The sequence below is a fragment of the Calypte anna genome, chromosome 4A (genome assembly GCF_003957555.1).
Source record: "Calypte anna isolate BGI_N300 chromosome 4A, bCalAnn1_v1.p, whole genome shotgun sequence".
Classification (NCBI taxonomy): domain Eukaryota; kingdom Metazoa; phylum Chordata; class Aves; order Apodiformes; family Trochilidae; genus Calypte; species Calypte anna.
The window spans coordinates 42,951,702-42,979,254 of NC_044248.1; the positions used below are offsets into that span (position 1 = coordinate 42,951,702).

A 27,553-nucleotide genomic window follows, 5' to 3' on the forward strand; every position below is an offset into this window, starting at 1 on the left:
CCATCCTCAGGTCACAAGAAGCTGCACCTTGGAGGCTTTTACAACTAGAACCCACCTGCTACGAGGCTTTGCTTTCCCAAGCCACAGCTTATAGTGTTGTAAATAGCAAGTGTCACACTGATAAACTCAAGATAATGTGCCCTCATCTCTCTGACCAAGGAGGGAAGTGGTCTAGATCATAGTGCACCTGGTAAAAAGTACACCAAAGAATTCCTTCCTGCTTAATTCCTCCCACCACCGTGTCTCTGTTAATCCAGCTGCTGGGTTTTCATTCCTTTTATGAAAAGCATGACTACTCAAATCCTTTAAGAAAGTGACCATCAACTCTCTTTAAGAACAATCCAGGAAAAGGAAGTCTTACTGTCTGGGAAACCATGACTTGTGGTGGTACCCAACAATGTTGTTGCTGTGTATTTGTCACTTTGGAAGAGATCCATGGACATTTTCAATCCAAACCTTTACCACTACATTGCATGCAGTTGAACAGTAGAATTACAGGGAAGAACCACTGCAACAATCATGCCCACATCCATTTACTCATCCATTAAAGTCTATCAATTATCAAAAGCCAAGTCAGCTGCTGAACTGTATATTATGGGTGCTTTTACTGCTTTTAGAGATCTTGGAACACCTCTTACTATGAAACAGTGTTAAATGTGCCCACCAGGCTGAGCTCTCTCATTGCAGGACAAGTAGAAGTTCAGTTGCTCAGGGGCAGTACAAAGGTGGAATATTACCTACAGAACAATGTCTGGGGTGGTACCTTGGATTGGAGGGAATGGAATCCCTCCTGTTTCCTCCAGGAGGCATTATTATTAATTATTAATATTTTGAAAATATCAAGCAGAAATTTATGGAGTTTCCAGACCTTTAACAGCAGTCTTGCCCAGACAGCAGCTTGATTTGCCCCAATTACTTGTTTGCTTACCCTGCCACCTGCAATCTGCTTCATTAACTTCAGTTTTACAAGCAGCATCCTCCTCATCCCCATCCCCAGCAGTTCTGCACTCATTCTTCTCCATAGTTTCCACTTTCACATCATGTTTCGCATCCCATTTGTCACTTTGTTCATCAGAGCTCTTCCCACCTCCTTCAGCTGTGCTATTTGATAGCCCTTCAAACAGAAAATTGTGTCATTAGTGTCCAATGCCTTCTTAGGCAAGTGATAAAGCTCTAGTAGCTATCACCAAACACCAAGGAACTCCATGCAAACATTTCTTTGACACAGAGGTTACAACTAAACACTTAGGAATCAGAATACTTCAGAGGCCAACACACAGGGAGAGGCTTGCTCTGAAGTAATGTTATGGTTTTGACAGCCTCTGCTTCAGAGAGAAACTTTTATCCAAACCAACAGATATATCTTCTCTTTCTGTGGTACAAGAATGCAAGCAAAGTAGTCCCAGGGAATCTAGCAGAATTATTCAGACTTACTTTTCTTTTTCCAGCAGCAAATTCATTCCTTGGAAATTTATTGGAAATAACTACTGAGAATTCACCATGTAGATCTGAAATGAGTTTCCTAATTTAGGAAGCCAAGAATGCCCTTATTATGAACTTTTTTTTTCCATTAGCTTTTATGTTGTTTCTCTGGGTACTGCATAGTACCAGCTTTTACTTCAGACTTGGGAGAGAATTAAAGAGAAGGAGGGAAGCATAATCTACACAAACCCCTCTGCTGACAGAGGTTCTAGGGAAAAAAAAAAATAGGATGCTCCCTCCCCAGCATGCTTAGCTACACCTGCATGACACTACAGCTCATACTGCAGAGAAAAACAGATGGGTCAAGCTCAATTCAGCTGTTTCAAAAAGGACATTTTTTGTTTATCAGAACATGTTACCATGTTTCATTCCAGCATTGGATTTTGTTGTGCCAGGGTGGAAATGCATTCCTCCAAAAGCAGAGTATCCATATGAAGGATAACTGAATCCTGAAGAAAGGAAAAAATATTAAGAATTAATATAATTAGACCCTAACACAAGGAAAACACCACCTAGAAGAAAACTGAACCTGAAGAGCTGAAATTTTGTTTTCTACACACTTTCTGTTTTATTCTGTCTGATTAAGACAAATTTCCCAGACTCAAGGTGAACTGCCCTCCACCCCTTCAAAACTCCAAATAAATTCTAGGTAGCTGATGAGTGACACTCCCCATCCCAACATCCATAAGGCCAGACAAATGTATAATCACTTGTATGCTTCATCTAAAACTCAAAGGAGATTTCACAAACTACTTGTACACTTCAGATCTCCACGATAACAACAAATTTGTACCCTGGTGTTATGATACAGATGTACTGCTAGCAATCAATGTAAGAATCAGGAAGCTGCTCCTCTGATCCCTGCTCTAAAAAAATGGGCTGCAAAACTCTTGTGGTTCAGGTGTTTACATTGCTGATCTTCAGGTTTTTTCAATGCTCTGCTTCAAGAATCAAAGCAATTCTCCTGTGATCTGGGGTCTCAGATATGCTCTGGCTTCAACAGACAGAGCACAGTAGAAAATGTACTAAACAGTATCTCTAATTTCTTAATAGTTATCTGCACTAACAGGGTTAATTTACCAAATTCCACTCCTGGTCCCAGAAATAATCAAGAATCTGTTTAATTTTAAGCAGCCAAGACAGTACTTAGCTTACATGAATTTCAGTGCCTTTAAAGGCTCCAGGAAGAGCTAAGGAGCTGATGAATATTTAGAAAACAAGGAGATGAAATAAGTAACACTGGTATAAAGACAGGAGGAGTCAGGTCTTACCTACCTAGGAGACAAAATCAGCCTATTTTAAAAATGCAAATGAAATCTGTCCTGCTCTCAGAGCAGAACCCCCTTTCCCTCTTTTCCCAATCCTGCTGCCTTACCAGAGCCAGCACTGCCACCTCCCCCTCCATACATGCCACCACCTCCTGCACCACTGCCTCCTCCATAGCCATCAGAGAAGTTTGGCATGAGCTTCTGCCTCTTCCTTTGCACTTCTTCTTTATCTGGGTTACAAGGAGCAGACAGGACAAGGAGTTACTCTCACTGGTGGCCATGCACAGAACAGGATGCACAGACAGAAAGCACTGCTCAAGTTTATAAGGGAAAATGTGGGGTGCTGTAGAGGAGCTGGATTGTCCCCTAGCTCTGAGTAGCAGAATTATTTTGCATGTAAGGGAGCAGTGAGAGTTCCTGGGAGAAACAAAGCAGGGGCACAGCCCCAGCCTGACCAACAGCATCACTTGGCCCACGTGGCCTCTTCAGTTCTGGCAGCTCTGACACTGCCCTGTGCTCAGGTTTTTGGGGACACATACAGAGATTCCCTAGAGGGCCCAGAGGTCCCTTCAAAAGTGCCTGATGTACTTAGAGGCCTGGAAAGTAGTGGTCCTAAAATTCTACCTGTAAACCAGCACAAGTGCCCCAAGCCCCAAAATTGTTCAAGAAAAATTGGCTTTGTTTTCATATAAACTCAGGCTCTTCAGCACATCACAAGGTTCTTTGATTTTCAACAGTGCAGAGTACCTGCAGTGCCCTTTGAAGTTTTGATTAAGGGTAAGGATGGCAAGAAATGGTGAAAGCAACCTTTCCTTGAAATGATTTACTTCAAATATCAGAAGAGCCACTAGAATAGAGAGAGCTTGTTTTCAAATCATGCTGGGCAGCAGTAGAAAAAAAGCCTAAATAAGATTTTATACTGTAAGTACAAAATAATACCTAGCTGGACAGCAAAATACAAAGATTTAAAAGAAGTACCCAGTGACTGGGGAAAGTGAAAATGTCATGACAAGAGCTACAAAAATAGGGATACAAACATTACAGAGGTTAAAATCAGGTAAAACTGTTGAGGAAAGAACAGAATATCCTTCCTTCATTAAGCAATCTAATAGTTTTCAACAGCCATAGGATGAAAAGAAATTTCCATGCACAGTCATCAAATGAGATAGCCTAATCCATGAAAAGTACAAGTGTGTTATTTCCAGGCATAGATGATCTGTAAGTATGTAGCATGCACCAGGCATACTCATACTGGTAAGGAGAGAGAACTCTAGAGAGCAGTCTAGTCAGAGAAGAACAAACAAATCCACATACATGTCTAAGTTTGTGTGAACACTTGCAACAAGGGAAAAAATGGTAATTTAATGACGAGGTTGTCTAAGGGATCCAAAAAGGCACATAATACTGAAGTGATTTTACTGCATTAAGAGGCACAGAAGAGGTTTGCTTCAAACCTGGCAACTTTGCCCTGCAGTTGTACACTTCACTTTCCATAAAACTTGTCCAAGAGATTCTTGAAATCATTACTGATCAAAATCCTCCAGCAACTCTGGAAGTTTTTGTGAGTGCTTTCTGCTACTTGATAATGGGCATGAAGTAGATTCCCTGGGACAGGAACCACTCCCCTCCCTCTTCTGCTCTCCTCAGCCCATTATCACTGATGTGCATGTGTTTTACAGACCTGGGCAGGGTATTGATTTCAGTGTGGCTCTAAGCTAAGCACTGAATATTAGGATTTAACAGCTTAACCTGCTAAGCAGAAAGATTATTGTCCCAGTACAATGAAACACCCATTCTGGCTCTGGCCTTCAGGGCATGTCCACATCACTGACATTACTGATATTTAAAACCATGACTGCTGCTGCCATGCAGGTCAAACATTTCAAATGGAGACTTTAAAGGGCACAGGCCTGCTGAACCTCACTAACTTAGGAAGCAGGCCTGATGCCAACTATTCTACTCCTGCTAACTGACTTCTATTTTAACTCCAGAGACTGAAACAGTGCTTTCCCTGCTCCCACAGGTAGTGTTTTGGGATTTACTTAACTAGTACAGGCAAATGGAAAATCCAAAACCATTGGTGAAATTATGGCATGATAGTCAAAGGAGAGAGTAATTTTTCCTCCATACACCAACCTCTCTTTGGTTTAAGGTTTCAGATGAAAGTACTGACAGTAAAGTGTGCTCAGATACTTTGCAGAAGCTCAGAGGAAGAGAGAGCCATCTGCTGCATCCACAGGCATGTGAGCCTGTAGGAAACTTCCAGGGAGTAAACCTCCCTAAGGACATAACCATGAATTTAGTGCCTACCAGTCCAACAAAAAACCCTACACACCCATAGCAGAGTTACTGCCTTCCATATTAGCTCTGCACAAAACAAGGAGTCAAAGATACCATTTCCTAAAAACAACAGCTACAAAACCCAAAAATAAATAAACAAATCTCCCATCCAGCAAGGCCTGCCCTATTAAAAACATTCCCAGGAAGCCTGCAGTTTTTATTTCCTATATACAAAACAGGTTTAATGAATTACCTTTGATTTCTGGGTAGTAGAGGAAAGGCTTGGGTTCACTTGTCTCTAGGTCAGATTTCCGACGCAGCTGTACAAATACAGATGCTGGCTTTGTGATGTTAACATCTCTGTACTTGGGTGTTTTGAACACAATAGCAAACTGTGAAGGAAGCAGTTACAAACACATCAGTCAGGGCAGCATGGGTTTGGACAACTTTGCTTTCACACTTGTGTTATTTTGTGGGAGTTGGTCCACACCTTGGGAGGCAAAAAATTCTTAGCAAAAAGCTGCGACAACGACAAACTCCCATCTTGGTTTTCATCTGCACTTCTGATTTCAAGTCCTTCAGCCTTTTGGGAAAGACAGAACTGCCATGTGAATATGTAGTATTCATTAGTACTCTTTGTTTAGCATCTACTCTGTTGCTTTCTCAGTAGCTCTGAGAGCTTTTTATGTCTCTTGTCCCAGCTGGCACATGGCTGCATGTTAATGCAATGGGTCCATCTCCCAGTTTCCTCACCCTGTATTCCTAACCTCTCTGGTTCCCTAATGTATGTCTTTAAAGAGCAATTAAGACTGCATTAAGAAGTAAAGAACAAAAGAAGAGGTGAGTACAGGATAGAGATGCTTTTAACTTAATTTCCTAATTGTAACATGGAGATGAGAAAAGCATTAACACATGGTAAGTGTTCTGTTCCTTACCTGTCTATGCACATCTGTAGGAGAAAAGTCTCCAAAACCTTCCCACATACCTCCATTCTCATCCTCTTCATAGAAACGTATTTGAATATCATCTGCAAAGAGGGAAAGGAACACTTCTTGAGATGTTTGTGCATTTTTTTAACACTTGGGATATTTGTGCATTGTTTAACCTTTGGCTATGTTTATGTCAGAAAATAACACAGTTATGTGGATGATAATATTACATTAATAATAAATGAGTTTTCTCCATCTTATGAAAACATCCTAAATAATCCAGTTTTTACATCAATTTTAGATCAGCCTAATTCTAATGACTTCACTGAAGCTGCTCTCTATTTACCAAGCAGTGAAAGGAGAACTAGGTTCACTACCTCTTCCTATTCTAAGGCTATAAACCCTTCCAGAGGAGCTTTATTTGGAACAAACACCTTGGGAGGGGAGAACTTGAAGCATGAAACGTAGAAACCACACTCTTCACTCCAACAGTTTCAGTTCAAAAAAAAACACAACAAACTGTAGCAAAACCTGAAGTACCACAGCCCCAGTTCCTCTTGCTGCTGGCAGAGTGCCACCTGGGAGAGACAGGGAGGCTGTGAGCCAGGCAGCAGTCACCCCTCACCCCCAAAACCCAGCACAGGCCAGAAAAAGGAGATTTGGCTCCTGCTCCTCTAAACAGATTTCCTTCTGTTCTCTTCATATTTATTTATTTGTATTTTCAGGAGAAGCTGGGGAAGACCATGCCAGCCTAACTCCTTTGCCAGCACTCCTTGGGAGAAAAAAACAACCAGAAAACCCCTCATCTCTTCGGGTGACTGACTGGTGCAGGACAAGCTGTTGGAGCAGACAGACTGCCTCCTCTGATCCACCACCTGCTAGTCTCAAGCTTGTGAGCCACCACTTCCAGTCCTGCTGTCCTGCATGCTCAAGTTCCTTCAGGCAGGAGGCTCCTGTGAGTAATGAGGTCAGGGGAAACCCCAGCCTGGCTGAGGGGAAACCCCACTTCAGGGCTTCCACTGAGTCAGACATTTATTTATTTATTTGGAGCAGAAGAGTGATGTTACAGCTCTCCTGATAGCAGAGCTATATACACTACTAAAAGAAAACAGTTTTTTCAAAGCCCCCAAAGCCCTCTCTCTTTCCTAAGTGGTGGGACAACATTTCCAAAAGAGAGAGGTGGGGAAAGACAGCCTGTAATGAAGAAGGCAGTGGGATTTTCTCAACATGTGAAGGGACTGATTGCAAACCAGCTGAGCAAAAGGCACCTGCTCCACCAGGCAATCTACACCAGGGAGTCCCAGGTATTACCCATAGCTGAAAAACACAAAAGATTTCCCTCCCTCACATTTATTCCTTTTTAGTTCAGACCAAACACTACAACCAATCCTATAAATCATTATCTTCCTATCTAAAAACCAAATCATTCAAATCCACACTGCCTGATCCAGACACATTCAAAGCCATGAGCAGAGATAACAACAGTGAGTCTGTGAGAACAATCTGTTTACACTGAATAATCTCTGCCATTAGCATACAAGTAAAAATGAAGTTAGGAGCAGCAGTGCTGAACACATTCAATTCCTTCTGGTGGCTAACAAAGAATGCTCATTCTTGCTCTTTATAATCAGGAACTTAATAATAAATCAGAAACTTTGGAAGAATTCAGAGCAGGTGTTAGGTAAAGGAGGCATCACCCAGGACCCACAAAAAAAAGCCATCCAGACCATAGGCAAGGGCAGATATTTGAAAAGAACAAAGTTGATCACACAGTCTCTGTGGAAGCAACACAAGCCAGATTTGCTTTGCAACAGACTTATTTCAATTTATTAATTTTCTGGACTGCTGGCCTGACTTCCAAAAAGGCTGAGTGCTTACAAATCCTCCCGAGCTATCAGAGCAGGGGAACATTAAGGCAGCAAAATGGGCTTCAGGTGGGCTCCAGCTGAACAGCTGTTGTGCCTCAAATACTCAGGCCTCTTACCTTTCTGAACCTTGTCACAGAGAAGGTAAATCTCCTCCCCTCCTGTTACACACCCTGCTGTTCTGTCCATTCTGACGATTTTTAAGTTGGAGGCATTGGGAGCTTCTATTGAAAGGAAAAAAAAACCAGAACACCAAAATGTTTACCTTTCCTAACAGTTTTAGACTTAATAAAAAACAAAGAAGCACACCACAGAGAAATGCAATAGAAAGACAAGCCCCCAAATACAACCTACCTAAATTTGTCTGTGTTTTTTTAAACATAATATAGCAAGTTTTTCAGCTGTATCATCTTATCTGTGACTGAACTGTCAACTGTAAAAGACCCTGGCCATGCTAGCACTATTACTGCTCTAGCACAGCAGTGAACTGCATCCAGCCCAGTATTTGTCACCTTTATGACAAGAGGACACAGTTTTTCCTTCCCTGCTTTCCTGCCAGCTCAAGAGCTGCTCCCTGTATCTCACTATTTGAATGTAACATGTGGTGCTTTGCTTCCCACTGCAGCTTACATGAAAGCATTGCTAGTCCTTGGCCAGCACAACAGACTCTGATCAAACAAGGCCACCTCGATGGGACCTCAGAAGAGGCATCAATGGATACCTCCTGGTCCTCAAGACACAGCTATCACCTGGTAAGTAAAAGCAGCTATGATACAGTTATGTTACCACAAGTTGTGTCTGCTCTGTGGAAGAGGTCTGAATGGTGCCCATGAAGAGTATTTAAAAAAAAAAGGCAAAAAAGGCAAAAAAAAAAAAAAAAAAAAAAGAAAAAAAGAAAAAAAAAAAAAAAAAAAAAAAAAAAAAAAAAAAAAAAAAAAAAAAGAGTCAAAATACTAGAAAAATCCTTTGGAACTAACAACCAAAAATTCACCTTGGGTGCTCAAACATGTGCAAGATGGCTGTGCCACACCACTGCATTCCCCACTTAATAGCAAGCAACAGACTATAACACAAGTTACATTTATTAACTTTTCATCTAGACTTTATCATTAAAAAGTAATGACACAGACATGACTTGCACAGAAAAAAAAAAGGTGCTTTTTCTAAGTCATTACAGAATGGAAATTCATATACAGGAGGGAAACCTCAGGCAACAGAAAAGGTTCAGGTAAGATGAGAAAGTAAAAAGACACAGGGGAAAACATGAAGTGTGACCATTCAGAGGGATGTAACAAATGCAAAAAAAAACCTGACAGGTCTAAAGGAAATGGCCTGAGAACTGTGGCTGTGTTAGTCTCACAAAATGAGGACAGGCACACAGCCAGCACATCTGAAAGGAGTCAATTTCTCCAAAAAGACTGAAGCAAAATTTATGTTTTCCTTCCATCTTGTGTGACAATGCTTGGTCACAGGCAGCAACTGAAACCCACACAATTCAAGCACTTAAAAGATTTTCCAAAATCCTCATGATAAAAGTGGCATGATTAAACATGCCAACAGCAAAATAAAATCTTCCTTAGCCTCTATTAAAAACCAGAATGATACCATGTGTATTTGGATACACCTGGGGCCAATTACCCATGGGTTGGTACTTTTATTGATCAATTGAATTCACATACAACAACACCTACACATCAAATATGTACAAAAGCTTGCCCCTTAGTAAGAAAGTAATTAAAGCCAAATATACTTACTGCTGTCATATATTGCATCTGATATAACAGGATCAAGTTTTCGTGTGAAACTGCCATTACTGTCAGGAAGGAAGGCTGTGAACATGAGCCTCACCACACTGAGATCCATCTCTTTAGTCTGCTGGACTGCTGCCTGGTGAATTATCTCCCTCTCTCGTTCTGCAATGGGTAAGCAAACAGATGAATTAACACAAGAGGGAGGGGGGCCATCCCAAAACAGGGACTATTTTCCAAACATGACTATCAAAAGGCACCAACACTGAGGAAATGTTTTCCTTTTTAATTTAGTATCCATCAGCTTCTCTGTATTTATGCAGAGAGGAGCAGCTCTTCACATGGTGCTGCATTCACCTTTCATTTTGTGCATTGGGTGTTATTTTAGATGGGATACACAATTGAGACACATGGAAAATGACTGTTTTCTGCTCTCAACCTAAAAAGGTAGTGAAAAGGTCAAAGGTCACCACCAAGGCTATCTAGCCACCTGGTACTGCAGTGATCAAGAGAAGCCTGGCCCTTCCATGCAGTACCTGAAAGCAAAGCAGACCACAGGTTCTGCAGGGATGTGGGCACAATGCACCTGAATGAAACCGTATGCTCAAGAGAAGTTACTTAAGTATAATGAAGTTACACTGAAGTTACTCTGTTAAGTGTATCTTGTCTTGCCCCCTGACAGTACCTGAAGGGTTTACAGGAGAGCTGGGGAAGGACTTGTACAAGGGTATGTAGTGAGAGGAGAAGGGAAAATGGTTTTAAACTGGAAGAGGAGAGATTCAGGTTGGACATCAGGAAGAAATTCTTTCCTGTGAGGGTGGTGAGACCCTGGCAGAGGTTTCCCAAGGAAGCTGTGGCTGCCCCATCCCTGGCAGTGTCCAAGGTTGGATGGGGCTTGGAGCAGCCTGGGCTGGTGGGAGGTGTCCCTGCCCATGCAGGGGGTTGGAACTGGGTGAGCTTTAAGGTTCCTTCCAACCCAAACCATTCTGTGATTCTATGAAGAATGCAAAGTGACTCATTGTTCAACTCATTTAACAGGGTAAGAGCAATGAAACACAGGTGCAGAAGTGGGTACAGGCAACTCCATCCTCATGTTTGTTTTAAAAGTAAAGCTCTTCCAGATTTCCTAAAACACAGCAACAGCACACCAGCTATTTAAGCACATACCCACATCTGAGGCCTTTCTCTGGCTATGAAACTGTTTTCAGTAGAATCCCAATTAAAACCAGACCATTGTTTCTACATACCAGTTAGCTGTCTGTCTCCACATCCATCTGCCTGCAGATAGGCCAGTTCAGGATGCACCAGGAGTCCTGGGTTGTATCCTTTTTTGCAAGCATCAATCATGCGTGATTCCAGGGTTTCAAACACTTTCTTCTTGGTGACATGAAGTATCCCAAGATTTGCAAACCTGCCCAGTTTTGACAGAGGGAAATATTTTCTTAGTGCTTTATGTCACACTTGCAGCAGTCTCTCTCTTACCAGAGGCAGCCACACAGCTGGAGTCAATGGAATGCTTCTAAAGGCTGACTTAGGCACTACTAATTCTTTAGGACAAATTTTCCAGCAAGAAAAATTCAGCTAAGCTTACAAAATATGTAAAATGTGCACCATTATCTGGCATCATCAATTGTATTGGTACACAGGATTTTCCCATTGCTTAAGTGGTAGACTCACACCATGGATAATCTGGTTGTCACACTTTGTTTGTTTTGCCAATGACATGAATATATCACTGTATGGCTGCTATGCTGTGCAGAGCAACTGCTCAGAACAAGCTCCATCCATTCAAAATTATTTGGAGAACAAGCTGAGAAGCTAAAACCAGTGCAACAGTTTCCAAAGGAAACGTTTTAATTGAGGTTCTGGACATTCAGCAAGACACTTCAGGTATCTACTTGAATAAAAACTTCCATAACAGAAGATCTGCTCTTGTAAAAATCTTCTGCCACATTTAAAAATAAATTGCATCTGGAAGCATGAAAACAAGACAATAACCCAATTTTTGTGGGGGTCAATTAAGGACAGGAAAGCAGTTTCTAAACATCTGATGAAAAACAAGACAGGTTAGGAAATGAGCCAAACTTTTCAAGATGAAAAGAAGCATTGCAAATAAAGCTATTTAAATTGTTGTGCTTGGTAAAGTTAGTGCACTGGGCTTGGACATCAAAAGTTACGGTTTAAAAGAATCTGTCTCATGCAACCTTCTCAGCTTCTTAAACTTCATCTTCTTCACCAACAAAGACATTCTTGAGATCACAGAACTGAAACTCACAGCCAGCATGAAACCTGATCTAAGCCTGCAAAGGTAGACAGGAGCCTCAGCTCCCTTTACTGATACAAACAATTATTCTTTTAAATTAAACAAGAACAGACCTACTACAATTTCACTATAATCTGACTGCTTTAAACTTAAAAAGTTTGACTCATTTAGTACTTTCAAGTTTATACGTGTCTTGCATTAATTTCAAATTTACCCTGTTTTCTTAACACTTTTCACTGCATTCCTATTGGCAGATTTTGGTTAAAAGTAAAATACCAACCAAAATGATAACCAAAGCTTTTCTTCAGTAATTTTACAGCCCCTTCTCTTTGACTGAAACTACTTAACATTTTAAAGAACAACCCCAACTTGGACTGCACACCAAGAGATTGAAACTCTACAAATCCTAAGTGAAAACTATTTGCTTAAACCTCTTTATCCTGCTTAGGGCAAAATCTGCAAAGGTAAACAGCAACACTGTTTATTTTTCTATTTATGATACAAACAAAACAGATCAGAGCAGGAAGACCCATGCTTAACCAAGATGCCTCTTGGTAGTGTTTTTGTCTTGCTTCTCAGAGTGTGTATACTTGATTCTCTCTCCCTTTAGGAATGAGTTGACAGACTTACCCTACAACCATATCTTTAGGTCCTGCATTAACTGTGCAGACTCCATCTTCACAAAATTTCCCCACCAAGCTGTGAGCGTGTAAGTGGACGTATTTTCCATTAGTAACTAACTGGACAATGACTTTTGCAGGTCCAACATAATTGCAGATCTGTAAATAAATAGGAAAACAATGGGGGATCAGTTGGGTTTTTTTATTTAATGGAACAAGGAATGATTCCAGCTGACCACCTCCTGCCAGCTCAGTTCAGTCAAACACACAGGGTAGAAATGTGTCTGCATTTTCCTCCTGAAACACCAATGGCAAACAAACTCTGCCAGATCATAACAAAGAAATGCCAACACTTTTCTGGTAATTAAGCTAAAAAACACCAGAGTGGTGATCACACAAAATTAAGAAACAGAAAAAAGCTAAACAAAAGCAACCTTCTTTTTGCCAGATCATGAATATCAGTTTTAAATTCTGCTCTGTTAATTCCACATTGCTCTCTTAAATTCCAAGCAGTACACTGACTTCACCACAAACATTGTTACATGCTGAGAAGCATCCAGTACATCTATGTACTTAAGTAAAAAAACCCCATGTATTATTTTGCCCCATTTAAAAACACTTCAAAAAGTTATTTTTAAATATTATTATGGTTTTAAAACATTTTGGCCTCATTACAATGACTCTTCAGGTAAAGATTTTCAACTGAATCAGTTTTACACTCACAGGTGTTTTGTTAGCTCATTATGCTACAGCAACACACATTTCCCAGTCCAGCAGATTTTTTCCTCAAGTGTACAGGAGGATACATGCTAAATCTCCACCTAAGATTTTGCAGGACTGGAACTATAATAAACTGGGTCCTTTAGTATAGCCAAAACTTCTTTCCCCTGTTACAGTTTCTAATAATCATGCATTTTTAAAATAGCTTTAAAAACTGAGATGGCAAGTAATGCTTAAAAAACAAACCTAAAATTATTATTAACTTACCTTACTGGCAAGTTATTTGCTTTACATCTAGAGTTTATAACCTTTTTATTGTTTATGACTTTATTTTCTTTCTTTACAACTAACACTCTCCAAGTCAGTTTACACACCACTTTCAAATTCTGCTGAATATAAGATGATCCCCCTTTTAAAAAAGCAAACATTACTTTCCCTTCCAGTTCACTTAATTAACCCTTTTATCAAGGTTGGGTTTTTTCCCTCCTCCTCTAATTTCTTCTACTTTGCCTTGGGCAAAGTTCTTTGTATTACAGCAGCTTATAGATGTAATCAACCAAGCCATTAAAAGGATCACGATAAACATTAAAGTGATGAATCAGTGATGAACTGAATACTTAAGGTTATATTGTTGATAAAATGCTGATAACCAGGGATTGCCACGATTTTACCACGTTATTAAGTCCTGCTAACTTCCTTCAATCCAGTTAACCCCTCTCTTGAACCCATTCCATCACAGGTGAAACACTGCATACATACATACATACATACATACAACACATCCCCTCCCTCTCTTCCCATTCACTGCTAAAAGCAAAAAAAAAGAATCCCAAGTATGAAAAAGCTGTTCCAGGAGAAACAGGTGTGCAAAATTCCTTTCACTGCTTACTGCCTGCTACTTAACTGTTTAATAATAACTCTGTTAACGTGCATTTTACAAGCAGCAGTGTATAAAAACATAAAAACATGGGGCAGTCATGTCTCCTCCTTCTTCCAAATTGTTAATACCTCCTGAGCTGAAATGAGTTGTGTCTGAGTTGTGCAGAATAATCAGTACTCACATTTCTACCATTACCAGCAGAGAATGCTGGGAACCCAAAGTAACTTCCATTAAGTCATTTGAAAATAAAAATAATTGAGTTTTGGTGCTCCATTTCATCACCACTGAGGGGGGGCTTCAAAAATTTTTTAATTCTACCCCTTGCTAAGCAAGCCCTTCCCTGCTATCAAGTTCCCAGCACAGCTACAGTGTTATCTTCATTATGAGTAAGGTGCATGTTCTGGTAGCACATCAGAAAAGTTCAAGACAATCCTTCATCAGCTGTAGAAACCACAGTGAAACTTTAGGTAGGACTGCTGCACGTCAAGGACTTTCCAGCCTCTGAAAGCAGAAGATGTGAATGCAGTGGTAACCAGATTGCAATCTCCCCCTGTATGATCTCAGCATCATCTTTGTAGTCTCTCTCAGGGGAAAAAGAAAAGAGTTTTGTAAAATGGAATACCTTATGTAGATCATAAAGCAAGAAATTTTGCTCATCTAGTCTGATGTCCTACAGTGTTAAGGCTACAGAATGTCCCTGAACTGTTTCTTACCTATATTTCTACTAGACTGACCTTATACTTGATTTTGAGGCATCCAAGTTATCCCTGTGCCAAGAGAAAGCAGACTCAGTGGTTAAATGTCCTTATCCTATAAATTAAGTAGGAAATAATTTTTTCATTGGCTTGAATCACTGACACCACAATTTCAGAATGACTTATAATGTATTCTGGCACTCAGGTACACTAAAAACTACCCCCTTTTATGTAAGAACTTAAGAAACACTGAAAGTCATTAAAAGGTAGATGGTTTATCACTGTGAATATCTATAAAAACCTAAGAACTAGGGTGTGGGCAAAAACATCTACTCTCCATGAATGGCAGATAGCATGTGGGTACTGTACTGCTCCAAGTCCGAGCTGGGATCTGAAAAAAACAGCTACTGAACTTGAAATTAAAAATTGGGGACAAAAAAGAAAATTCTTGGGAAGAGCATAGCTGTAATACTTGATTACATCCTGTACTGCAGCAGCAGTCTGCTGATCTAATCTGATCAAGTTAAAAAGCTGCAGGCTCACATTGAGCTGCTGCTTCTGTTTGAGAAAGATTTGTCTGAGAGATTAAAAGGAGCCTGTGAACTTGAAACTGAGTCAGTTTCAAAACAGGAGTTGAATGCTTTTTTTCAGTGATTTCACATCCTCCTCTGATCCAGACCCCAAGTCAATTTTTTTAGTTTCTGAAACTTTATGAAAACTTGATAAGAACGTTTTCCTGCTTCCAAGATGTCTTTTACAGTTACTCTTACAAGCAAGAGCTGAAACCAACTGCTCAGTGACAGAAAGCAAATGATGAAAAAGACTGGAAAGCCAGCAACTAGGAAAATATCTATTTTTCTTCCTAATCACCCTGTCCTGTCTAACCTCCAAGTTGTGACAAGTGATGCCCTCAACACCATGCCACAAAGGGGGCATCATTCACTCTGTAGAAATGGTGTTTTCACTAAGCAGCATCTTACTATTTTTTTTTTCTCTCATCTTGCTAGTTCAAGACAAAATATTTCAGGTGTGATGCACATCACTTCAGGCAACTGAATACTTAGAGGTCTAAGAATAAGCAGTGTAAAGTACTTGGAACCAATGGGAACTGAATACATCTTCTACTCCTCTGAATTGTGAGGTCACTCTCATGCCAGAAATCCAGTTAGGTGCTCTGCTTCAGGAGCCCAACTAAAGAGACACTGTGCATCATATTCAGTCAAATTAATCATATTCTGCAAAAAGCAGAGATCTCACTGAATTTAGTTTTGGATAATCTGGTTTTTAAGTACAGGTTTTTAGGAAGGGTAAAGAGTTGTAACAGAAAGTCTGCTCTTTCTTGTCTCATGTTTATTCCTTAATTCAGCCATTAAAAGAATTTTTAACTTGTAATCAGCAGAAGGGGAAAAAAAGCAAATATGCTGCTCCTTTCTTCACTAAGAAGGTTCATCAACAAAATAACTTGCCTAATTTTCCATAAATTTCCCTCTTGAATTTGAAGTATGTGCTGAAATCCCCCTGATTTCAATAAGAATGCTTATCTCCAAACTGAGGAATAATTCAGGATAGCCCCAGGATATGACTGGATGGGCAGTTCTCTGCCTGGGTTCAGGGCTGCCTAACTGGTTCCCAAGCTGTGCTGGCACAGTGTCCAAACCGATTGGGCAGAGAGCAGGATAGCTTGGCACACCTCAAACCAATCAATTACTCAATTACCAGCTCGCAGAAAACGTGCAGCTCGAGTTTGTTTGCAGCCACCCACCTGGATTTGCCCCCAAGGAGCTGAAACTCCAGGACATTTCTTTCCTTTGCGCCGCTATTTTTGGCAAATTCTTTTCACACTCAAAATTGGATCAAGTCCTTGGGTGTAAAACATTAATATGCCTACACTGACCAGCCTGAAAAATCAGGACCCACATGGTAAATGTGTGAGAAGGCCAGAGGAAATTTTCTGTACAAGTTTTCTGAGTTTTTCAAATACATAAACCCAAGCAAATTATGACTTTAAAAATGCAGATAGTTAAGTAAGCTGGTGGTACTATTAGACAATGGAGTTTTATTCCTTCTTCTTATACCATTGACTGTTTTTTTTTTTCCCCTGGACAATTTGCTAATGATGAATAAGCAGCTCAGGAGATTTGACTTCAACTGTTTTAGATTGTAAAGTCTCCCAGTGGTGTGTTACTTCCATGGGGCAGTCAAAAATGGAGATGTAAATGAAGAATTTTAGGTAGCTTTCTACTGTAATCACAACACTTGTCATGAAATGTAACTGAGTGTATTCAGTATCTACAAGTTCTCTGCTCTCCTTAGCCACATGCAAAAATAATATAAAATCCTCTGAAAATGTAACATCTTTTTGTACATGATATTAAGATCACTGTTAAAAAAAGACAGGGTTAAAGAGAGGAGCATAATTCAATTGACCATAAAGATTAATCCCATTTTTACTATGATAAAAAATACTACTCTTATCTAGACTCCATTTGTCAGGACTGTGCTCTTAGGTGAAGTTTTAAACCAATTCCACTTTGCTGGCCAGTTCAGATGTGTGTTAAGATGGACACTGCAGAACTGCTACATTAACTCCTGAACTATCCCATTTCTTAATATACTTAATGTACAGGAGGTGGTTAAATATGCAACTAACTACCAAAACATCTTGTTTAGAGACACAGCAAAGCCTTCAGCATTCCAGCCTTCAAATGAAAGATACATCTTGCTGCATTCCAGCTCAGCTACAAGTTAGGGACGAGGTGTAGGGAAAAAACTGAAGGGTGAAGTTGGAATGTCCACGTTATGCAATGCACCCATGTCAGATAAATGTTTTCTTTTTTTTCAATGCATATTCCTACAAAAAGCCAGTAGGGAACTACAATGATTTTTTGTGCTCTGAAGATGTCTATTTTCACAACATTCTGTGGTAGCTCCTGGGAATTACATCAGGATTCTGTGCAGAGCTGGCCAAGCAGAAAAGAGATCCCAGTGTGAGATTCACTGACCATTGGCACGAGTTAAAGATCCATCACAAAACCTCCTTTTCACAAGAGCCAAGGCTCATGCTCTGCCCTTCCACAGCACTGCCATCCATGGAGGTTTTATGGTGAAAACCTTGGCAAAAGAATAAAACAAACCCAAACCAAAGAAACGAAAAACCCAAAATAAAACAAAAAACCCCAATGCAATAAAAAGCAGTCTTCAATTGTGCTCACCTCAGCTATGACAAGGTGAGCACCCTTTGACAAAACACAGAGAAGAGTTACAGGAAAAGGTGTGAAGCACTTCTGTCTTTACTGGCACAACTTGAATCAAGAACAGGCACTAACAAGCAATGGCCTTGGGGAATTTACTCGTTGTGTTCCCTTGCCAGCCTCTCCCAGCAGGTGTTGCCATGTGGGATTTGTACTAGGAAAAATCCAGATGCACACAGTAGGACAAGAGGGAAGGAGGGGAAGGACGTGTGTGTGTGTGTGTGTAAGCTTTGGAAGAAATTAAAATCTGATGATCAATGAAAACAGAGGGTTGGAGGGAAAGCCAAAGAACATTTTGCTTTCTAGTTCACTCAGGAGAAATTCCTGTGAAACTCTTTATTACACATCTCTGTCATGCTATCGTGCATCTCATCGCACCCTTATAAACTATAATTTGTATGATTATCCATGCAGATTGTATTGGAATCCAAAGATCTGTCTCAATCAAGTTAAATTGTTTTATATCTGAACATATCAGTGCAATTTCATTCAGAGGTTCATTACCGTGACAATAGGAAAGGGAAAAACAAGCAGCTCCTTTGCCTCAACTATTAATTTTCATAGGAGTTTTGCAAGGCTACATGAACTCAGCTTTCCCAGCCTCTTCTCAATTCACAAGACTAACACCCTAGGCTATCTCAGCCAACTCTGATTATTTTCCATTGAGTCATGCTCCTACTGATTCATTCAACTGCTCCAAATTCCAGCCCTTCTGGAGAACTGTGGGAGAACTACACACAGACTGCTGGAAAGCTGAGTGGTGGCACACACCAAGACAGAGGCTGACTGCTGGTCACTCTTCCTTCCCTTTCTCTTCCCATAAAGAAGACAGTAAGAGGTAGCACCAGAATTAAAAGACATTAACCCTTGTCTTCATAAGGCAATCTCTAGTGCAAAAGTTCAAAGAGGCAATGCAATAAAAAGACTTTCATCAAGGTAAAAAAAAAAAATACTGAAAAGGCACGGTGTTATCTTTTCCCCACTTCCATGGAAAAAGAATTTGCTTCAAGTACCATAGGCAATGAAAGTTCTTCTCTAATCCTAGAGTGATTAATCACCCCTGTTATAATCTTCATACTGTGCTAGCACAGAATGTTCCTTTGATTAATGCCCTTGATTTTTTTTCCAGGAGAAAAAAAAGAACCAAAAAGTTTTCAGCAAACACCTGAATGTAATGCTCCTCCTATTAAAATGAGAAGCTTTCTGCTGACTTTAAAGAAATCCAGTCCTTAAGAACAGAGTATTCTGGAGATACTGAATACAGGAGTAACATGAACAGAAAAAGAGAAAATAAAAAAGAAAATTTGGTAAATAACCTAAGACTGAAGTGGAATAACTGACCAGCCTTCTGCACAGCAGTTTGTAGAAGTGGAGTAATTGAGCAGCTCAGGCCTTGCTTTATGCCAAAACTACACCTTAAAGAAGAGCTCCGTGAGTCTTGCACAAGGGCAATGAGGAGGTAAGTAAAGGAAAGCTCACTGCTTAATTGCTGGCAAATAAATAGGGTGCCAAAATAACTCCACAAACCATTAGCTTCTCAAACTTAATTCCATTTTGAAAGTGGGGATTGAAATGCAGTCAGTCTGGAGTAATTTCATACAAATTGAGGTTTATATGCAGTAAAGTCCTATAACCATACACATGGCACTTGCACTCAGTCTGCAAAAATAATTACTTCTGTACTTACCTTGACCTGAGGGTATGATTTTTTGTTCTTCTCACTAGAAGCACCTGGAAGTCCACCATGTGAGGGCCCTTCACACACGTATCGGAAACGAAACCCCCTCTGTGGAAATACAGGAAAGAAAACTTGAAAGCTGTTTAAAAACAAAACCAAAAGCACGTGAGAGCACATGAACACACACAGAAACAAAACTTTCCCAAACAGCCCACAAAGAGCAAAGTTCCAACTGTTCATCCCTGAAATGGTGTTGGGAGTGCTGGCTGAGAGAGCACCAACCACTAAAGACAAGAATTCAAAGGAAGATGATGCAGGAGCCCATGCTCTTTCTCCCATCATTGCTGCTGGGTAAAGTGATTTGAAGCCAATAATAAGCAAGAACATTCAAAGCACCATGAAGAACAAAGCAGGAATAAACAGAAATTCTTCCTTCTGGGAAGAGCATATAAAAGCTGTATCTCCAAGCAGAGTCCAGAAACAGCACAGAAGCTTCAGAGGACTTTGAATGGCTGGGTTTTCATCTCAGCTACATAAAGAAAGGATATTTTACAGGGAACTGCAGGATAATAGCAACCACTCCAGAGTACAGCTGTCTTTTTATTCCATTTTTATTTGAGGAAATAAAATCCCATTGAAAAGTAATCTAGAAAGCACAAAAGATGCAACTCTTAGACAAACGTATTTGGTAACTCTCAATCTACTGACTGCTTTACTTCAAGTGGCTTCCAACTCTGAATTTCCAAACTGCACCACTTAGTATTGTACCCTTTGACAAGATAAATTCAGTTTCTTTCTAATAGTGTGAATTCAGTTTGTAATCATTAGCTTCAAAACTTATCTCACTACAGCCTTTTCAGCTTAGAAATTTGTTTCCCAGCCAAAAGGAAAAATCTTTTATTCAGATAGTGACCAGACCAAGGAGTTCATCATTAAGCATGGATTTGCCTTGCTAAGGGGAACTGAGTGACTGGTTGCATTACAGGTGAGGTGCCCAGCCTGAACCCAAGCTGTCCAAAAGGCAAAGCAGCCTCTAGAGTCCTGATGCACAGGATGACGCAGTCTCTCTTCACCTCCATGCCTTTGGTTCAACAGAGCCAACAGCTGTGTCTGAACTCTGAGTTGTGATCAACAGCTCCATGTCCAAAAGGAGATGAGTGATGAGTGGTGCCCTTCAAAGCTCAGTGCTAGAAATGGTGCCCTTAACACCTTCCTGGCTGTGTGCACCATCATCAACTTCCCTTGAGCCTCATGAAGTTCCGTGAGGCCAAGTGCAAGGTCCTGCAGAGGAGCTGGGGCAATCTCAAGGACAAGTACAGATTCAGTGGACAATGGATTGAGAGAGCAGAAGGAGGACTGGGGGTGTTGGTTTATTAAAAGCAAAGCATGAGCCAGCAATGTGCACTTGCAGGCCAGAAAGCCAGCTGTGTCCTGGGCTGCATCAAAAGAAGTGTGGCCAGCACCTTCTCTACTCTGCAGTCCTGTATCCAGTTCTGGAGCCTCCAGCATGGGCAGGACACGGGACTGCTGAAAGGAGTCCAGAAAAGGGCCATGAAGATGATCAAAGGGCTGGAGCACCTCTCCTGGGAAGACAGGCTGAGAGAGTTGGGGTTCAGCTTGAAGAAGAGGAAGCTCCATGGAGACCTTACAGCAGCATTCCAGTAGGTGAAGGGGGTCTGGGGAAAACTGGGGAGAGACTTTTCCAAGGGCATGTAGTGATAGGACAAGGGGTAATGGTTTTAAACTGGAAGAAGATGGATTTAGGTTAGACATTAGAAAGAAATTCTTCACTGTGAGAGTGGTGAGACCCTGGCACAGGCTGCCCAGGGAAGCTGCAGATGCCTCCTCCCTGGAAGTGCTCAAGGCCAGGCTGGATGGGGCTTTAAGCAACCTCATCCAGTGGGAGGTTTCCCTGCCCATGGCAGAGGGGTTGGAATTAGATGATCATTGGGATAACTTTGATGCTGTCAGAGGGGCATAAGTGTTTATTACAGTTACCAAAAAAGTAACATTCAAGCATTTGTCTTTATTTTTTGAGGGTTACTCGAAACAGCCAACTGTGCTGAAAAGAAATCTCACAACAGTTTCTTTAAGATGACAAAGCCCAAGTCAAAAGTTCCTGTAACCTGGGAACAGTATGAAATGTTTTTATTTTTTTTTTCAGAATGTTTTCAGAAGTATGAAACAAATCCTAAAAATCTTCCATGTTTGATCTAATAATTTGTATTTCAAAATACCAGGGCACAGGAAGAGACACTTCTAAGATGAAGAGTCTACACTTGGCAAGACTTTTTTTGAAAACCTCAGTTGTTTTGGTTTTCTTCTCATGGCACTTCCAGAGAGACAAAGATGAAAACAGACAAAACAGGAAACCAGGTAACTACAAAAGTGAGGGAAAACAGCTTGTGGTTAAGTGCCACATTTGTTATCAGAGTGCAACCTCTAGTATCTTTTTTTTCATCTTAAGTCATAATTTTATTCAAAGCTGAATATAGTGACATAGCTACTTTAAGCATTTTCAAAATACAGTGTTCTTACCTGTTTTGGCTGTTCTATGATTTGAAGATAGGGTCCATCTGCTAACATAAAAGAAAGAAAAGTCATGATCAAAATTATATTGCTATCACTATGATGTAAGCTGATGTCCTTGAACACAGAGATAAAATTTTTGAAAGCATCTGAGCATCTCCAGAACTCAGATTTTCATGAATAATCACTTGGCAGTCAGTCATTTCCAAGTAAGACCAGGGGAGTAAGAAGGGCAACTCTGATCACTCAGTTAAGACTTGCAAGGGTAAGAGGAGGATCCTCCCTTTGCCACTGACAAGCAGCCTGGCCTTTCTGAGGGAAGGTTAACTTTTGTGTTTAAACCCCTTGGGCTCTAAAGAATACACTCACAAGGTTTTGGCCCCGGGGCATCCTACTGAATAGGTGCTTTTGAAAGTGGAGAGACAGCCAATGGGAAGCTCTGAGGGATGAGAGTATAGGAGGAATTTAGGCTGTCTCAACATGCCTTAACAGTCAGAACTGCTTTAAAAAACACAACAACCCCGGAATTGAGAAGACTAAACAATTTACATTCTTTTAATGATTTCAGATGCACTTCTAATTATACTGTTCTGTTGTGCCTCTAAAAACACTGAACACATTCTATTTGACTACAGATGCAGGCTCACATGAGACCCATCTTTGAGCACGATGCCAATACATAGGATTATGTCCTAGTAAAATTCTGTCTGTCTTTCAAAGAAGGCTTCTTTAAACAACTTTCAGTCTTGCACCACTCACACCATGAATCTCATTCAAAATTCAGCAGTTTATATATCCTTTGAGCAGGCCCTAAGTCCAATGAGAACTTGGTGCAGCCAGAGTGAAGAATTCATTACCTGATCAAAGCTGAGCTTCAACTCTGATCAGTCAGATTATTTGCATCAAGAAGAAAAGCACTCTTTTGGATGGCTGTGAAATACCTCTTAAATTGCAAGCCACTCCCAGAGTCTGAAAGCAACAGTTCCAAGAGGTTTGATTTATATCCTGCCTCTTGCTAAGCAGAAAAGAAAACTGGGATTTCAGTGCTAAAAACTCAAAGCAGATCCCAAACGACAGCTTCACTACACAATATGTTGCCAGTTATATTCCTGTTGGAATTAGGCATCATCACTTATGCTCTGTTAAAGGAATTAATGTTAAGTAATCAAGCAAGCTCTCTGGGACAGGTGAAACCTCCAAAGCAGAGCAGCAACAGCTTTGTGGCACAGCCTGGAGCATCCAAAGCATCCTGTGCCCTGCCAATACCCAGATGTGATCTGCTCCTGCTACCTCAACCAGGGAGTACTTGGCCTCAGCACAGAACTACAGCCATGCAGCAACTTTAATTTGCCAGCAGGACTAATGCTCACTGCTAATTAAAAACAGCAGAGGATTAATTCATCTATAGTTTACAGGATGGCTACATGTGTCCTGATCAGCTCCTCAAAACTTCAACTTGAATAAAACCTTCTTGTCTTTAGTCAGCACAGGTCTTCACTGAACAAGCTGCTTTCAGAAAGTTTTGATAAACATGCTAATAGATGGAATTAGTATTTTGCTGTTGAAGTTCACTGACTCAGCAACCAAATCAGTTTCATGCCACAATTATGTTGCAAATGCCCTTCACAACTATTTCACACATAAAGATCATTTATTTGCCACATCCAGTGCTCTTCCTGTGAAAAAGTAAACAGTGCTACAGTTAAAATCTTGAAGTCATGAAAAGCAACTGCCTCAAGACTACATGTGCATCATCTTACATTAGAAAGCATGAAAACCAGTTTGGACTTCAGAGGTTTTAATAGAAAGAGTCTTATTTAGCTTTGGTGTGGTTTTATGTTTCTGTTTTTCTAAGTAACATGGGGTCAAGATGAGTCAAGTTGAGTTTAAACACTATAGGGGCACTTCAGTAAATTTAAGACTTCTGTTCACAGGTCTCTAACCCTCCTCATTATTTAGGCATCTAAAATTTTACACTTCAACAATTCAGAAGCCTTGCTCATTTTGGGCACTGGCAACAATAATCTACCTGAAGTACAACTGTGTAGTTCAACTTTCAACCAAGTCTCCAGGGCATAATTACCAAGTTCTTTGGCTGCTCTCCCATTAGGAATTAATTTTTGAGGCACATACTTTGAATTAGCATGGGCACAAAATACTGCTGCCTTCTCTTAAAACATGAGCCAGAAAAAGACCCAAGTTCCAACTCTTCCTCAGCATAAGGGAATTCAGATTCCTAAGAGAGGGATACAGACTCTATTGGCACATCCAAGGGCAATTCTTCATACTGCTAGAATGGTTTCACCTTGCATGCTGTGTGTGAAAACTCAGGAAAAATGAAAACTTAGGACTGTGGTTCTTATTCCCCCTTGGAAAAAAAAACTTATAGGAAGCCTACAAATATATTGAGTTAAAAAAATAAATTCAAAGTATCCAATGCTAGGAAAGCACAAAAAAAAGTGCAGTGTAAATGTACAAAGTCAAATTAGAGTCCTGTTGTCATTAATCCAGATCACATAAATACTATACCAGTGTATTTAAAACAATTTTGTGAGGTCTTATTTTAACCTTGGGGTTTTGGGATTAAACATTTTCTTTTTTTTGCAATGACTAATTCTCTGGTATAGCAGCTGAAGCAGATCCAAGTAACAGTACAGAGAAGGCACTCAAATGCAAGGCATTAATTACATCTGGAATGCTCTTTAAGAATGAAGTAGCAACATTCAGGGTAACATCCAAGCATAAATGACACATGATTTTGACTATAAAAAAACATTTACTTAGAGAAAGGTTCCATGCAGCTGTCTTCACTAAACTCTGAATACTTTCCAGAAGTTCATTAGACAGACAGCCTGGCATTGGCTATGAGTGGTTCCTTTTTTTTCCCTCTCATCCTTTCCCATGGAGGAAAAGAAAAGATTTTTAGTGTTTTGCACAGGGAAGGTTTTATATTTCATTTGTGTTAGCAGGCATCTCTGGTGTAAGCAGAGAGTAGGAAGCTGATGATGTACACCTTGTAAGAGGCTCTGATGATGCCAAGGATTGTGGTGACTTTTTGCACCTCAGTTCTAGGCTGGAAATTTGCTTGCTCCAAGTTCCTGTTCCACAACCAACTCTTGTTTAAAACAGCCACAAAAGGAATACTACATGGTGCACAGCTGAAGTTCTACTTGAGCTCTACTGGGAGGCTGAGATGGCCCATGCTGGTGGAGCTGGGCTCCAAAACAGGGGTGACCCTCAAGTTGCCAAGTTCTGACACAAGCCCCCCTTGCAGTTTGGTGCAGTCAGGAGGGCAAAACCTGCAAATAAAACATGCAGTCCTCCAGCCTGGAGGGGGTTTGGTGCCACACCAGGGCTTCCTTCTCTGTCTTCTCCCTGCCATGGAACCACTCACATCCCACTGCCCCCCCCCTCCAGCCTGAGTCACAGTCCCACTTCCCCACTGCTTCTTCAGCTGCTGCATTTCTTCATTTTCCTGCCTGCCTGAGTCAGAGGCTCTCCTGCATCTTGACACTCCCACCACTTAAATTCTTTCTTCCTTTGGGCAGGCCTCACCCTGCGCTCACATTTCCCAAAGGAGTCCCCATCTTAAGGCTCCCTCTTGGTTCCTTCTTCCCATCACAGCAAAGTCAAGAAAAAAAGGGGTCTGTGAGGTTGGTGGGATACCCATGGAAGCCTGGCAGCATAGCAGGACCACTGGGGTCCTGTTTTTAACAGCTTGCCTGGCACCTGAAGCCCCTCATGTCATCTCCAACCAGCTGTCATCAAATCCCCCCCATTCACCTCCTCTCCATTGCCTGGCACCCCCAGAACAGCCCTTGGGGGTATTGTTTTGAACACATGGCCCAGTCCTGCAGTTTGCACTGTTAGGACACTTCATACAGAGACATCCTGATGAATCCACCCATATAGCACACATCTAGAGTTAGATGTAAATGCAGAACTTGAAGCACTTAACCAGCTACTGCAGCTTTAGAGCCAAAATAACCAAGCCTAATTTTTAGTTAAAACTGACAAGAACAAGGCAGAAGCAGCAGCAAGTGAAGACACTTGAGCACTGACAGCCTCAGTGAGAAAATCCCTGTCCCAGCATCTTAAAGGTTTGCTACCACTACTGTAAATATTAACAGGACATCTATTCCCAGAAAGTCCCCCAATTCCCCAGCTATTTGCTGATTCACAATGCTGGCATGGCATGGCAATCCAGTTATATATTAAACCTGCCTGCCAGTGTAGTAAGTCAGGCACTGTATTTACGAAGGCAGAGCTGGAAAGATGTAAGCACCACACCAAACCATGAGAACCAATGTCTTTGGTTCTCTCCCTAAAATCATCCAAGTGTCCTAGAGAAAACTCCTTCTTAGAACACTTACTTCACCCTCTCTATACCTTGGATGGAAGTACTTGTAGAAAGTCCTGTAAAGATTTTTTAATGCCCTTGCTGTGTAGAAAGAAATCATTAGTTCTTGCTTGAAAACAACTAAAGCATAATATAGAAATTATTATAACTGAAAAGCTAGTCAGTGGTAATAACACACCCCAGCTTCAAGCAGGGGAGGAATTAAGCATTATAGTGGTATTACTCAAGAAACAAAATCCCTATGGCATTATCAGATTCATTAAAATTAATTACTTCTTCTAAAAGGTATTATTAACTTTTTGTTTGTGATAACCTGAAAGCCCTGATCCTTTATTAAATCCCATTTTATACACAGGGAACTTGCCACCAGTAGTGCAACAGCAGACAGGAGCAGTGCCATTAAAAAACCAGCCTTTTCCAAGCAATTTTGCATATTAAGGGTAGAGCTGGACTTCCTCCAGTTGGAGTTTTCCATGATTCAGAATTCAGTGAATTTTTTACTTCCCCAAATGGTTTTAAAAAGTTGTTTTCTACTTTAGACAGCACGTAGATAGCTAAAAATCAGTTTTGCATAGCAGAATAATTTATATGGAATGAATCTGGTGTGAGTAAAACAGAGTAAACTTAAAATATACATGTGAGAGAGACCATTACAGGGAAATCAAAATTCTATTAACCTTGTTTGTTACACCTTGGTATAGCAACCAACTCATAAACCCTTTAATCCTACAGAGAATAATCCCACTGAACATTTTTATCTGTCTTAATAAAAACCCACTGCAAACAAACGACTGCAACATGAATTTGTTGGATATTTGTCCATATTTGTCACCAGCTTTCCTCATCAGAACATTTTATCTGGAAACAAGATTATCTGTACCAGATGTGTTGCCTGTTTCTTCCTTACTACTACTTAAGTCAGGAAAACTGAAGTATGGTTCAAACCAGGAAACACTGAAACAGTAATCAGGTAATTTTTATTTTT

The 27,553-nt window shown here is 40.6% G+C and overlaps 1 protein-coding gene across 4 annotated transcripts in view; it reads right to left on the reverse strand.

Moving 5' to 3' along the window:
- Positions 1-27,553, reverse strand: part of NFKB1 (nuclear factor kappa B subunit 1) — a 52,467-nt gene that overhangs the window by 13,314 nt on the left and 11,600 nt on the right. For 3 of the 4 annotated variants that reach the window (XM_030449809.1, XM_030449808.1, XM_030449812.1), the window contains exons 4-14: positions 22,218-22,258; positions 19,689-19,787; positions 12,466-12,614; positions 10,820-10,983; positions 9,579-9,737; positions 7,944-8,048; positions 5,966-6,057; positions 5,284-5,422; positions 2,858-2,980; positions 1,842-1,931; positions 929-1,114 (exon numbers count right to left, since the gene is read on the reverse strand). In XM_030449809.1, coding sequence (XP_030305669.1) covers positions 929-1,114; positions 1,842-1,931; positions 2,858-2,980; positions 5,284-5,422; positions 5,966-6,057; positions 7,944-8,048; positions 9,579-9,737; positions 10,820-10,983; positions 12,466-12,614; positions 19,689-19,787; positions 22,218-22,258 — 1,347 coding nt within the window. Of the gene's footprint in view, positions 1-928; positions 1,115-1,841; positions 1,932-2,857; positions 2,981-5,283; positions 5,423-5,965; positions 6,058-7,943; positions 8,049-9,578; positions 9,738-10,819; positions 10,984-12,465; positions 12,615-19,688; positions 19,788-22,217; positions 22,261-27,553 lie in introns of those variants that run through there. The other variant, XM_030449811.1, reaches the window with a different exon arrangement.